General features: G+C 32.4%; 1 protein-coding gene across 1 annotated transcript; it reads left to right on the top strand.

The window, feature by feature from the left end:
- Window positions 1–7,360: 7,360 nt before the first annotated feature.
- On the top strand, window positions 7,361–11,056 carry LOTGIDRAFT_173809 (hypothetical protein; the record flags this gene model as incomplete). The annotated part of the gene is made up of 4 exons (XM_009051879.1): window positions 7,361–7,400; window positions 8,122–8,337; window positions 8,878–9,110; window positions 9,431–11,056. 4 exons carry the CDS (start codon window positions 7,361–7,363, stop codon window positions 11,054–11,056), a joined length of 2,115 nt encoding a protein of 704 aa, XP_009050127.1.
- Window positions 11,057–15,871: the final 4,815 nt, after the last annotated feature.

The raw sequence follows: 15,871 nt of genomic DNA, 5'->3' as shown, positions 1-15,871 counted from the left end.
ACAAAAGTCTGGAGAAAAAAAACCCTGCAGATTGCAGGGTGGAGCCTGATATTTGATGTAAATAAGATCTGACTTGGTAAGACTGGAAGATTAGGAGTCACGGTAGAACTGATTCCGTGCGTGATGATAGAGCTGGACGGTCTAGACTACAGATCAATTCAGTGATGAACGAGGGGCTTTAGGCAAGGGGATTAGTGAAGGGGATTAGAGAAGATTATCCAGTATTATATATGACGGGGATTAAGTCAGATTAAAGCCAGGACTAATCCTGTGTGAAAGATAATATAGATTTGCTCTCACGTTTCCTTTATTCCTGAGACTATTCATAAAACCAGAGCAGCCATTTTTTACTCAATGAACCTTTTTTTTTTTTTGAATGAAAATTTTTTGAATGTTATTTTGAGAGTTGTTTATGAAAAACGTTGGAATGAATATGATATCTTAGCGTTCAAAGGGGGAGGGGTAATCAGGTGTTATATAAAAGGGAAAAGCGTTATAAATAAACAAGTCAGAAAAGGGGCAATAACTAGTGTTATAAACATACACAGGGCAGGGGGCAATAACTAGTGTTAAAAATATACAAGGCAGTAAAGGGGGTGGGGTTGATTGGAAAGGAATATCTAATGTTACAAATATACAGGCAGGGGAGGGGCAATAACTAGTGTTATAAATATACAAAGCAGGGGGGAGGGGTTGATATCTTAGTGTTCAAAGGGAGGGGAAAAGATGTTAACTAGGCGTTAGATAAAAGGAAAGGGCGTTATAAATATACAAGACAATTTAGGGCGATAACTAGTGTTATAAATATACAAAGCAGGGGGGGAGGGGGTGATATTTAGGTATTAAATAGGGCAGGGGGTGTTGAAAGGATGAAGGGGTGTCATCTATTAGATTATTACACCTTTCCCCTCAAATTTAAGAAGAAAAACCCTTAATCCTCTGTTAATGCTGATTTAAAGATAATCCAAGATTAAATATCAATAAAAGGGGTTTTGAATTTCAATTGGGTGTATATTTCAATTGATTGAGGATGGTGGTATAGGGTTAAGATGAGGTATTATGTAACTGGTGAGACCCCAAGTTAACCCCTTGGTAGTCAAATCATTTTAAGATTAGATGCTGTAGGATGAAGGTCCTTTGGATATTTTTAGCTGAATTTTGCAGAAATTTGGAGATTTACAAATGACTGGTTAGTTTTACAAAATTATTTTTGGGGAAAGAAGGCTATGATAGTTTAACCCATAAGTAGTCAAATCATTTGGAGATTTTGTCATTTGGATAATTAAGAAAATTGGTGCACCATTTTGTGGGGGTTATTTTTGGTCTTGAATATATGTAAATAGTCTTCAGAAGTACTAGAAATATACAAAAATGGCATCATCCCTTCAAATATACCTCAAATGGGTCTCATGGATGACACTCTACTATAAAAGCACTGGCGTGGGTCACAAATAAAAAACATGAATTGAATTTCATTATTAAGTTTAAATTTGTAAAAACCTAGCTGATCATGTAAAAATACAAAAACAAATTTTGTATTAACTAAAATGAAATAATCACAGTTTGAGTTGAAGATAAGGCAAAAAAAATCGTCAACTTTCAAAAACCAAAATAATTGCTGTACTTAATGTCTTTGGTTTGAGGTGAAATGTTTTCCTCATTGGTCGTATTTTTACCACGGTAACCACTAAAAACTACGAGGATATACTAATTTCTACCTTTAAATATCGTGGCAAGTTTTTCAACGGTTTCTTGCGGTCATTTGAAATTAAAAATTTAACCACCAAAATCACGTTTAAGTATCTTCTGCATTTGTTTGTGTGTAAAATGTGGTTTTGGATTTTTACTATTGTTAATTGATTTCCTTTTGTTTTGTTCGAAGGGAGCAAAATAATCAATAGGATAATCAAAAGGAACATTCATATTGAATGCTTAACTAGTCTATCCGTGACACTTTTCAGAACCTTACATCAGGTTTGTCTGCCATTCGATGAAAGCATATTGCAGAAGTTAAGGCCCTTTTAAATAGATGAATTATTCAGGAAGAAATTTGAAGACTCTTTGAAGAAACATTTCTTTCCTGTTTTGAAAAGAAAAATTTGACTGTTTGAAGCTGATGTTTTTTAGGAGAAATGATTCTTCCAATTTTCAAAAACTAAAATTCATTAGAGATTTCTCTTTCATTGCATTGTGTTGTTATTGAAACGTGAAGCTGTCAAGATTAATGTCGGCCATATTGGTTTTAAGATTAAAGGCGTCTGCTACGGGCTGTGTTCTGTGTTAATACAATGATTAATGAGACAAAGCCGTAATCTGAGACTAATTCATTAATAATCTTATCTCTAGATTCACTGGTTACCATGGCAACAACCTCAGTGTAATCTCGCAGTTAATCAATGTTAGCCAATTAGTTGGACCGATAATCCAGTATTGGATGCTAGTTCGCTTTTTCTTTGTCTTACTTGCTGTAATTCTGATTTCTTGCCCAGTACAAGAAATTTCTTTTCACCATATATAATTACTGTAGGCCTACTGTGTGCAATGAGGATAAACATACTATAGGCATCAGTTTGTCTACTGTTTGTCAAGTTATCACAAGTAAATATTTTTTGTTTCCATGGTAGGATTAGCAGGAACTTTTAACTTCTCACTATAGAATATTGACTTCTGATCAATGTCTGATCATTAGCACTATAACTGTTTTTCTTTTACTGAAGAACTCTATAGCCCAGTTTTACGTTACCATGGTGATTTATTTTAAATTAAGCGTGGTTGTCACTCTTTAAAATCTAAAAATTCAACCAATAAATTCGATAAAACTGGACATATACTTTAAGAGAAGAAAACTAAGGAAAAAAAGTATATTTGGGATTTGGGGATTTCCGTTCAAAAATCTAAAAATTCAACGAATAAATTTAATAAAACTGGACCTATACTTTAAGGAAAGAAAATGTAAAAAAAGAGTGTTATTTGGGATTTGGGGATTTCAACTTTAAAAATCTAAAAATTTAACCAATAAATTTCATTTTAAGGGAAGAAAATATGGAAAAAAAATGTATTGGGGATTTCCTCTCAAAAATATAAAAATTCAACCTATAAATTTGATAAAAGTAAAGAATATATGGAAAAAAAAATGTAATTGGGATTTGGGGATTTCCGTTCAATAATCTAAAAATTCAACCAATAAATTTCATAAAACTGTACATATACTTTAAGAGAAGAAAATTGAGGGAAAAAAGTGTTATCAGAATTTTATTCAAAATGAGAGTAAAATGAAGATGATATTCTTCGGAACACAGACTAATCTTTTCCCTAATCCTCCGTATAATGAGCGTTACCGTTCAAATCGCCCGGCCTAATACTCAATTATGTGTTTTTATCTTTCTTGCTTTTAGAATTTGTTTCGTCTTATCCCCAAGTTAAGCCGGCAGATTTATTTCTAATTTTCTCAGCTTTCTTTTCTTCTATCTTGCGTCTAATTTCAATATTTGTTTACGAGTTTCGCGAAACGATTCGTTAGATTAACTACATAAGTATCGCAGCAAATCGTCAAGGAGAATAAAAAAAGGAGACACATTTTTCAAACATGTTAAAATTCTTGGAGAAAATCTTCTTCAATGCGAGTTGGTATTTTATTCAGGATCTATTTTAACAAAGTTCCACAAAATGATTCCACATAAGTATCGCAGCAAATCGTCAAGGAGACACATTTTTAAAATCTTTGAGAAAATCTTTGAGAAAAGGAGTTGGTAATTTATTCACAATCAAGTATCGCAGCAAATTGTCAAGGAGACAAATTTTTGAAACATCTTAAAATTCTTTGAGAAGATTTTCTTGAATATGAGAAAGATTTTTAACACAAATTGACCATTTTTTATGATAAGAAAAAGAATTTAAACCCCTCCAAGTTGTTGGACACTTAAAGTAATTTGAAGATTTCAAGACTCTAGAATTTGTGATAAGATTCTGTATTAAAGTGATCTGCTGCTATTTAAAGGAAACATCCCATGTAAGAATTTCCTAACCAAGACTAAAAAGTTAGCATTTAAAGAAAACATCCCATTTATGAACATTCATTTGAAAAAATACCAGATTGTTGATATTTACCAACCTTGAACTCTGCTACAATTTCCTATCCTTTTTTGTTTTTTTGATATTTTTAGTCTCAATTGCAATCTAACAAGTTTTCTATCAAAGGCTCTCCCAATGTTGTTATTTTTAATAATGATACTCATCAAAAAGTTGACAGAAATACATTATAATCAGATTACCTTGACTAATCCCTTTGTTAATCCAGTTGAACTTCCTAATCCTGGCAATTCATCTCTTTATGCAGATCCCCATAAAGCCTATTATCTTTGACACTATTTGCAATGACAAATATAGATGCAGTAAATCTGCTGATGATCAATTTGTCATGTTTCGTTTCGTTTCGTTTCATAAATTGACTTTCTTTGATATCTAATCCTTCGTGAAAAAGTAAGAATGTTATTTGCATATTTAAGTAATAATCCCTTTAAGCTATTTTAGCAAATTTATTAGTTGTATTGTAAAGATTGGAGGGGTTTCCAACCTTTTTTTGTTTGCTTAAAGGGACAGATGCACCATTTTTTGACCAATCGTACCTTAGTCTCAGAAATAGGAATTTTTTAGCTAAGCCTATCAGTAATAGTGTTCACAGCTCACTGTCGAAATTTGAACCTTCAAATCCATGTGTGTCTAGAATTATCCACGTTTAAAAGTTAAAATGATGACTCGTCTTTTCTTGAGACACTGTGATATATAGAAAAGACATCTATAGAAATAGTGAGTAAAATTCCTAGTTTGAGATATTTTTAAAGGAATTATGTGATTTTCGTACATTTCCTGTACTTCTGAAAACTATTTACATATATTCAAGACTCAAATCAATGCCACATCTGTCCCTTTAATGAAGGGAAATTAAAGCATATTTTTTATACTTACAGCGTTAATATTTTATTTTATTAAAGGGTTCTATTTTAGAGTTAGGGGGACGTTTTTTTTTGTCTTATTTGCAACCTTTCTTTTTTGCCTAATAAGGGGAAATGATAACTTCTATTTTTATCTTTCTAACCTCTAGTCTGACGTCTGCGATAATTCCCATTTGTGTGAAGTCTGCACAGTTACTAATTGGCATATCACAATCCATCAAATTTTAACACAATTGGTGTGACAATCATGCCAAAATTGATGATTAGTGATAATGATTTATTTACATGATTAGATATTTTAGCAGGATTGGTCTCCATTGAACAGTGAAGTTTGAACCACATTGCCTTTCAAAGCAAAATATGCAAAAATCTCTTAATTTGAGTACATTAATAAGATTGAAAACCTATATTTTGGCAGGTTTTGCACTTTTTCAGCCTTATTCTTAAACCAATGCTGACTTTAAGGTGAAATTCAAAGCAAATCCAGCCAAAATATGTTATAGATGTGTAAATTTTCAGTTGAATTATAGATATTTTGGCAGAATTAGTCTTATGATGTTTTTGACAGATGCATTGATGAAAAATCCATCAAAATATTTCAAAATTCTTAATTCTCAATTGAGAATTGTTAAGTTGTAAAATCCACCAAAATATACTTAAAGTTACTAATTTTCTTATTAGAAGAAAAATATTTTGGCATGTATTGCTGTCAATTACCAGTGATACAAAGGTTGTGGTTGCCTTGTGGTAAAATCCACCAAAAAAAACTTAAAAGTCTCATTTTTCTGACCAGAAAGTAAACATTTTGGCAGGTTTTGTTATCAATACAGAAGAAAGTGGTTGGTTACTGAAGCAGACGACTTTAAGTGGGCGGAGCCAAATTGATTAAAGCATCAGCCAATCAGAGAGCTGGCTACCAAATCTGATCTAAACCGACACAAACTTCTTAGCTTTACTATAAAGTTCCATTCAATGGTCTTTTATGTTCAAAAGAATTTGATTTCAATTCAAAGCTTTGTAGAAAAACTGAACATAAAGCCAATTTTTTTGAGTGGATATTTGACAACAGAATAATTCATGTGTTGGAATAACTAGACATTATTCATTATTATTCAAAGTTTGTGAATTATTGCGAATAACTGGAAATAAACTGAATATTTTTGATCAATAATTATTATTCAAAGTTTAAGAATTTGATTTGGAATTTTGGAAGAATTGTTGGATTATTCTTATTCATTGTTCAAAGTTTGAGAATTTGAATTTGGAAAAACTGGACATAAACTGAATATTTTTGATCTATAATTATTATTCAAAGTTTAAGAATTGGATTTGGAATTTTGGAAGAATTGTTGGATTATTCTTATTCATTGTTATTCAATATTTGAGAATTTAACTTTAGAAAAACTAGATTACTAATTATTCGTAATATTTATTCAAAGTTTAAGAATTGGATTTGGAATTTTGGGCGAATTGTTGGATAATTCTTATTCATTATTCAAAGTTTGAGAATTTGAATTTGGAAAAACTGGACATAAAATGAATATTTTTGATCTATAATTATTATTCAAAGTTTAAGAATTGGATTTGGAATTGTGGACGAATTGTTGAATTATTCATTATTATTCAAAGTTTGAGAATTTGGATTGGAAAAACTGGACATAAAGTTTGGGTTTGTGATACAGTGCATGAAAGATTTTTAGAATTGGTGCCATTTGGAAATGATTGCAGGAATCTTGTCAAAGACTTTCAAAGACCTGCTTGACAATTTTGTTTAAAGTGCTGCACTTTCCAAGAACTTAATTTTACTGAATCAGTGTTTTTCATGCACTTACATTTCCATAGAACTCATTTTCAAAGAAGACTGTTTCTAAAGTGCTCAATTCAAAATAGAATTCTTTTCTAAAGTGCTTATTTTCAATAGAACTCAATTTTCTCAAGTGCTCCAATAGAACTCAATTCTCTAAAGTGCTTATTTCCAATAGTACTTAATTTCTAAAGTGCTCCTATAGAACTCAATTCTCTAAAGTGCTTATTTCCAATAGTACTTAATTTCTAAAGTGCTCCAATAGAACTCAATTTTCTAAAGTGCTCCAATAGAACTTAATTTCTAAAGTGCTCCAATAGAACTCAATTTTCTAAAGTGCTCCAATAGAACTCAATTCTCTAAAGTGCTTATTTCCAATAGTACTTAATTTCTAAAGTGCTCCAATAGAACTCAATTTTCTAAAGTGCTTATTTCCAATAGAACTCAATTTTCTAAAGTGCTCGTTTTCTGCAAGAATAACACAATAAATAACCTGAGAATATTCTTATAAAAAAATGAAGTTTGCAAAAAAAATGGCTTTAAAATGAATTTGCTCTTAATCATTGAAGTATGTGAGAAATTGAGAAATTAAGTTGTTTACAAAATGGATTATTTACGTTTACAGATGTCTGGATTTTTACGAAGTAAATATTTCTATTTTTTTTCTATTTTACGTGAATAATACGGCGAAGAATTTGATGTTTTTTAATAGCAAAGAAACATTATATGTCATGTAGACTGAGTTGATAAACTCAAGAACAGAATGACATTAGGTGTTTCAGAAGAGTGACCATATGCTACTCTGATCGATTTTCGATTTTTGCCAACACTTGGATTAAGGCATTGTAGTTGTAATGTAGACAAATGAAAGCATGCCTATATAATATTAATATTAGCTAAGTGGACTCTCTGAAATTTCAGCCATGTTGCTGTGCACAAAATGTTGCTGTGATCAAAATTATCTGTTTAATGTGGCCATCTTTGCTTCTTATTTAATGCGTTCAATGTGTCAATTTTTGCCAATAATAATTGTGTTCATCATGGCCAATTTGGCCATATTTGATATGTTTATTGTGGCCATCTTCTCTTCCGAAATTTCCTATATGAAATGTGTTCATTGTGGCCATCTTGTATTTAATATTTCTTTTTTGCCATCTTGTATTTAATATCTGTTCATTGTGGCCATCTTGTCTTTAATAAGTATCCTTACATTGTGGCCATCTTTGCTCACCATATAAGTACCCTTACATTGTGGCAATCTTTGCTCACCATATTATGTATTTCTTCACTGTGGCCATCTTTGTTCACCATATAAATACCCTGTGGCCAACTTTGCTCATCATTTGTTCGTTTTGTGTTTTTCAGATGCCAAATCGTTGCCGATACATTGTATAATAGAACAGATCAACGGTGTGGTGTCGTTTGACAATGTTTCTAGTCATTCCCCACTTCCCCCTACTCAAAACACTGTACAGTTAGACAGCTACGCCATTCTACCTAATTCAACGTTACTTCAGGACCTGGTGAAGACTGCCCTGATCAAGCTAGGCTACAGTTCTTCAGATACTCATAATGCTAAAGGTAATCAGGCTGAATTTTTTTTTTGATACTGGTAGCCATTGTACCCGTCACTTGGTCAGTGATGTTACAGAAATGACATATGACCTATTAAAGGGATTGTAAAGAAGTTTTCTAAAAAATTTTATGTGTATCGTTGACAATGATTGCATCAATTTACACCATTCCAATTTTCAATCAGACGTCTGTGGTTCCTCCAATTCCACTAAAACTAAACGTTTAATGATTTCACTAATTCCAAAGGGTGTTATAAGATATAAGCAGATTTTGTGCTAATGAAGTCATCAAACACTTAGTTTTAGTGGAATTGCAGGAATCACAGAAGTCTGATTGAAAATTGGAATGATGTAAATTGATGCTATCAGTGTCCCTGATACACATACAAAATTTAGAAAACCTCCTTACAATCAATTTAACTTAGAGAAACTCTTGAAGATTAAAAACTCAGGTGCAGAATGACATCAAGGGGCCGACTGTTCCCTAGTGACACATAATCATATGTTTTACATGGCAGAAGCTAACAAAATCCTTATTCCATTTTAGGTGCTATACAGATAAAGAATTGGAAGCCATTAGAGTTTGACTCAATCTGTGACAACAAGCACGCCACAATAGAAGATATTCTTGGCGAACTAACCAATGTAACCACGTTAAGGATTCGGTTATCAGCCCCAACCAAACAAACCACTACAGATGACGTGAAAGAGAAGCTACTTCAACTCTTGTTAACCCAGTCTCAAGCTTTGCTCAATGATTCTGGGTGCCCAATTGAAAAAGTGAGTCTTGCACACGATTCTGAACACTTCTCTGCTAATTTTGGCGCCACTGTCATGGCACAAGTTCCTGCAGGATCCTGTCTTGCAACAGGCTGTAGTATTAGACCCTTCAGACCACATACCAAAATTTTGATGTGTCTTTTGATCCACTTTCAAATATTAAGACTTTTGACAATAATTGGTTTTATTGTGGTCTGAATATTTAATACTGTTCAAGTTATCTCCCATGTAAATGAAGTCTAATATAGTGTTCTGAAACCTACCCAAATAAAATACACAAAATTATTTGCTTTAATTTGAAATCCTTTCTTACTTTTTAGAATATTTTAGCTTCTTTGTCAAAGGGAGAGAATATTTCTGAATGCTTGGCTGAAGGTCTGTCAGACGAAATGAGGGGTGCATTCGATATATGGTACAGGAACCAAATCAACAGTTCAAAAACTGTTCCTGCTCCACCCCGCTCTCCTCATTTGGAGGAAGTAAAAACACCTATCAAGAAAGAAATCAAAGAAGAAGTGCCATCTAGTCCAATGATTGAAAACGAACCACACGAATCAAGTCCAGCCTCATTTCGATCATATCTCTCGCATAAAACGCGGATACGGACCAGTTTTGATCCAGAATATGAAATTACACGTCTGCAAAATTGGTTCAAAGAAAATCAACATCCAACTCGAGATCAAATGATTGCCTACATGAATGAACTGAATGGTTTGGAATCACGAAAGGGACGACGACCTCTTGACCTCACCAATATTATTTATTGGTTTAAAAACGCTCGGGCTGCGCAGCGACGTGCTTGTAAAAGTTTAGACGACTCGTATGATAATGAAGATGAGGCTAGCATGAGTGCTAGCGGTGGAATTCCAAATGAAAATATTCCATATCTGCCCAATAAAAATGCAGTTTACATTATTCCCTTCCCATACAGACGACCAGCTTTTGGTTCCTTCGACAACAACGGAACGCCCCCTGGTGACGACGATCATGATGAACCATGTGACCTGTCAATCAACAAGAGAACAGATTGTCAAGACGATAATGTCAGACCGGAGGAAAGTCACGAGGAAAGCGTTTTTGAGAAAGACGAAGCAGTTACGAATGAGGATTCCACATGCAACGAAAATTCTCAGTCAGATAAAAAATATGCAAATATCCTTTACTCTAGTCAAACCCTCAACGGACTCCCAAAACAAGTTCCTAATATGAACGATTTGACGCAGTCGGAAAATAGTCAAGTGAACGGATGTGGAAATCGGAATAACAATGGGTCCATTTCCGACAGCGAAAATCAGGAAAATTGTTGCAGTCCAACACCAGCCAAACAAGACAATTTAAGTGACGATGATTCGTCTGATTCAGACAGTGTGACGTCGGACAGCGACGACAAAAATTCCAACCTAAAACGGGACTTGTTTGATTATTCTAGTCTAGGATATAATTCAGGAGTATCAACAGCTAATATGTCGCCTGCCAGTATCGCTGCCATGTCGCTGGCGCAGATGAGTCAGATGCCATCTGCTGGCGGCTTACATATTCCTCAGCTACCTCCTCATCTGGCCATGGCAGCTGCTGCCTACTATCCAATGAATGCAAGGTACTACATGCAGCATGCAGCCAACAGTTTGCAAAATTCTCAAGTCTCGCCGAGACCTCCCTCAAACAGCCATCGCGACCCCAGCAGTAACCATGGCAACGTCAATGGCAGTAGCAGCGACAGTCGTAAACGCAGGACCAGAGTCTTCATTGATCCTTTGACAGAGATTCCTCAGCTGGAGAGATGGTTTCAAGAGGATACGCACCCTTCGGCCTATATGATCGACAAATACTGTGAACAACTCAACAAGACAGATTATCGGCAAAAATTTCCTCGTTTGGAGTCCAAAAACATTCAGTTATGGTTTAAAAATCATCGAGCTAAAGTCAAACGTCAGCGATTGTCCTAGAAGTAGAAGAACTCATGTGCTAAATCATGTGTTAAGTCAAAATGTGCTCCATATGTGTTAAAAATGATGAACTTCATCAGTCATGTGTCAGAACAAATGCTGTTGGGACAAATGTGCTACAACACGTGTTTTACAATTGTGCTACATCATGTGTTTTACAAAATTATTTCATGTTACATGTGTTGGGACAAATGTGCTACAACATGTGTTTTACAAAATAATTACATGTTACATGTGTTGGGACAAATGTGCTAAATAAGAAGATGTGTTAGAATAAATGAGATCTATGTGACATTCAATGTGCTTCATTAAATATGTGTTAAAACTATGTGCTACATTGAACATGTGCTAAGATAAATGTGCTGTAAAAACACATCTATGATTCAGCTAAAAGTAAAACACTGTATCTGTACACGTGCATTGCCTGTAATTGAACAATTTTCATGTGTTGCAAATCCTGTGCTTATGGTCTTCTGCACATGATTGATGTGTGCTACACATGTTTTGAGATTTTTAAAACATGTGCTATGTGTTACGAAGAACACTGTGTTTGTAACAATTGTTAAGGCAAATTTAGTTCAACTTTTATTAGAACTAAGCCCAAAAATATATGCCTCGCCTAAAGGCTTTGAAACAGGTCATGACTGTTTTTAACAAAAGTGACTGGGTAAAAAAATGTCCAGCTGGTCAACAAGATTTCAGAATTTTCTGTTGAGCTTGATTAAGCTTGGGCTGTTATTAGCTCTTTTTCATTGTGCAATTGCTGAGGACTTCTAATGGGGTCACCCCCTTTAATATTGCATATTATCAAAATTATTATGGACAACAAGTTTAGCCAAAAGTTCCTGGGCCAATACTGTTTTATTAGTGCATTATTGTTTTTTTGACGATATTTTTTTTTGTTTTTTGTTGTTGTTGAACTCATATGAAAGGCCTACGCAATGATTCCTTTCTAAAAACTGTGCAATTCTGTTTTCATAATATCTATTTCAATATAGAAGGTGCTGAAATTTTAAATGTGGATGGTTCGTTTCATTTTTTCCTTTGAGTTATGTCACTCATTCTTGATCTGACAATGTTTTAAAAGCGTGTTCACTACTTTAGCCAATCAATTGATGTCCCCATTGATATCTGAACAACAATTTGATTTAAATATTAGTGTATCAGACATAGAATGAGTGAAGCAGCCCACAGAAAATAAATGAAACAAAATGAGTTGGTCCAAATCAGCTCAAGACAATTTGAAGTAAAATAAAAATTCGAGATCCACAACTCTGCTACGCATTAAGTTTTTTTCTTTCCAAAAATCAGGACGACAAATTTGACTCGTGTAATTTATAACCACATGGGGCCTTGTTTTTATTGTGCAATTTACATCATATTTCTTGTTTTTTGTTAAATATACTGTAAATTTACTGTAAAAAGATACAAAACACTGTAAATTTACTGTTATTATTTACAGAATAATGTAAATTTACTGTAAAAAGTTTCAGAAAAATGTAAATTTACTGTAATCATTTACAGAATACTGTAAATTTACTGCAAAAAGATACAGAATATTGCAAATTTACTGTAATAATTTTCAAAATACTGTAAATTTACTGCAGAAAGATACAAAACACTGTAAATTTACTGTTATTGCAATAACAGAGGAAACTCTCAGTTTACAGTAAATTTATACTGGCTTGAAATTGTGAATTCTGTAAATTTACTGCAATTAAATACAGAAACAGAGTGTCAAAATTTGACTGCAAATTTACATACATTATTAAGCAGTTGTCAAAATATTTGTCAAAAGTTTAGTATTTATATTTAAGTATTAAAAATATACTCAATTGTACGCAAACTATATCTCACTTTGTATATTAATTTTTGTAAATTTGAACCCCTTCTCAATGCTAGACAAATACTTCTGTGGAAAATTTTCCTTTTTTTCATGTCTCAAACTTAGTCTGTCTCCATTGTGCTAAAATATTTAAGTGCAATTTGAATAATTGCATTGCTAGATTCATCTGTTTAAAGTGCTGTTTTAAGGTTTTATTAATTTGATTGGTAAGTGCATTTTTGACTAAGTGCATATTGACACTTTTGCATCTGTTTTAAGTGCTGTTAAAAGGGTAATTTTCTATCATATCATTTTCCTTAGCCAAAATTTTAAAATTAAGTTTAAACGAAGATGCCCAAAATCGAAGACCCTAGGTTTTTGTTAAGAAATTTCCACTTTTTGATACTAATTTAAGCTTTAAGCTTTTGTAAATTGACAAAAAAGCTGAATTTGAGCTCATTTAAGTGTTACTTACAGTTGCCAAAGACCCAAAATTCAGTGCTTTTTTTAACAAACCAAAAATAATTCAGTCATTTTCATACATTTGAGCATAATAACACTTTCCATAAAAGTTTAAAAATTTGCAAGAATTAATAAAAATGCATAATTAGCCAAAAAAAAAGCACTTTTCATAATATATTTTCACATAATGTACTTTGAACTTCCTCAAATCATAATGATCCATAATTATACCATAATGATTATAAAAGGCGCTGTCTGTTAATAATGAAAATAATAATAATTGATAATGAATAGAAATATTATTAAATAATGATCCATAATAACTTTCAATTAATAATGCTTCAGATGTCAAAGTATAGGTTTGTCAATAATGTCAATTAATATTTTATTATGAAAATAATAATGAATAATTATTAAATATGTCCATTATTTTTTATAATGAAAATAATAATCCAGAATTTTTCATCAAGATAAGGCTAATAATGACTCAGAAGAATCATAATAAACTGATTAATTTTCATTCATAATAGTCCATAATGTCAGAAAATATAGTAACATTTTGTTCAAAATTATGGAATCATAATTATCCAGAATAATGATCAATAAAATATTGAACCCAGAATTTTGTCTCTTTGATATTTAAAATCATAATAATTCATAATATATCTTTAATTTATAGCATTATTTTGATATTGTTTCAGTCATAATAATAATCCATAATAAGGAAAATAATAATTCAGACTTGTTGCATCAAGGGAGAGCTTGTGAAAACTCAAAATACTCTTGAGTGAGCGAGAAGAAATCGTTGCAATCATTATTTACTAGTCAAGTATTAAAGTTACGATATTGCATATTATTATTATTATTATTTTTTGTTTTGTATAGCCTTTGTCTTATTTTCAATATTTCTTCATGAATATCTGCTTGGTTACCTTATGGAAACACCTGATTGCATTCTGTGATTGGAATTTTCAACCCATATTTGTATGTCTAATGACAGCCTTTGTTTTTCAAGTCTGAGGGTAGCCCAAATCTAAGGGTTCCCCAAGTCTCTGAAAAAGCCCAAATTCATGAGTTCCTTAAGTCTGTGGGTAACCTAAGTCTGTGGGTAACCTAAGTCTGTGGGTAGCTATTTATGAACAAATGGTGGAAATTGAACATTTTTGTTGTAACCTAATACTTCAATATAATTCCTTCAACTTCTGTTATTTTCTGTCTTTGAATGGAACCTTTCCTGTAATGTGCCTGACTTTCTGATATTTCAAGAGTGGAATTGCAGGAAATTTGGGAATTTTTTAGAATTTTGGCAAATGACAACCAATATGACAGTGTGCAATGATGGAATTTTTTAACTTTCCATTTAAAGTAATATGCAATATCAATTACCTTGAGATTAGAGAATACAAAAGAAATCTACTTTGTGTGCAATGAGGTAAATTCTACCAAAACAATACCTGAGCCAACACTTTTGTGATTTCAACTGTATAAGGGTCTTGGACACATTACAGGAAATGGATTATTTGTATTATGTTAAATGCTACAGGGTTTCCACGAAGTTCAAGTCAACTTCACATTTCTATGTTTATATAAGTCAAGGGCAATAACTCTTGAGTATACCATAGTTGTAAATTAATATTACATAATATGTAGCCTATACACACTCATAATAATTAAAAAAATACTACAAATTTATTTTTGTCTTTTGCCTGATGATCCTTTCTCCCAGTGTACATAAATCTACAGGTTTTTGTTCTTTGGCCTGTACAGCTCCAAATTTACCCAGAATTCTAAGAAGAAATTGAAAAACGTTTTGAATTTTTCTATATTTTATTAAAAAACAATTCTTAAAAATCAAAATGTAAACATATAATTAGTAAAAATTACAACTTTATTCATTTTGTTCAGTTTTTTTCTGTGGGCTAACTCACTCATTCTAGATCCGACTTGCTCTTTCTCCATATTAAAATCAATAATGATCATGCTAACCAATCAAAACAGTTGTTGGGAGTTGGCTTTCATATTAATATCAAAAGATTGATTGCCTCACAAGAAAATTATGTAAACTTGTCACCTTCACAATGTCATATACCTTGACTGCAATAGCCATCACAGAAAACAGCGATTTGATTGGATCGTATGACAGCCAATCAGAGCCCTCGACTTAAAGACCATTACTATTATGGCCGATTCTTTTCAGACTTTCTGTCAAGGGCTCTGATAGGCTGTATACGCTAATGTACGATCCAATCAAATTGCAGCATTTACAATTTCTGTAATATAAGAAAGATGCCTATTACAGTCAAGGTATAAGACATTGTGAAGATTGAGTAAGGGTTGATTATGTACAATGAAAAGTTAAATTATTCTACTATATTCAAATGAAATATTTTACAATCTTTATTCTTGCTTTTATTGAACATTAGTGAGGTACAAATGGTGTGCTCAAAATCTGTCAAATTAAGCTCATAAATCGAGCTTTTTGAGCATGCACCTTGAATATGGTATAAAATGAGATATATATGTTGTAT

The sequence above is a fragment of the Lottia gigantea genome, assembly GCF_000327385.1.
Source record: "Lottia gigantea unplaced genomic scaffold LOTGIsca_173, whole genome shotgun sequence".
NCBI lineage: Eukaryota > Metazoa > Mollusca > Gastropoda > Lottiidae > Lottia > Lottia gigantea.
This window is presented reverse-complemented; position numbering and strand designations above follow the sequence as displayed.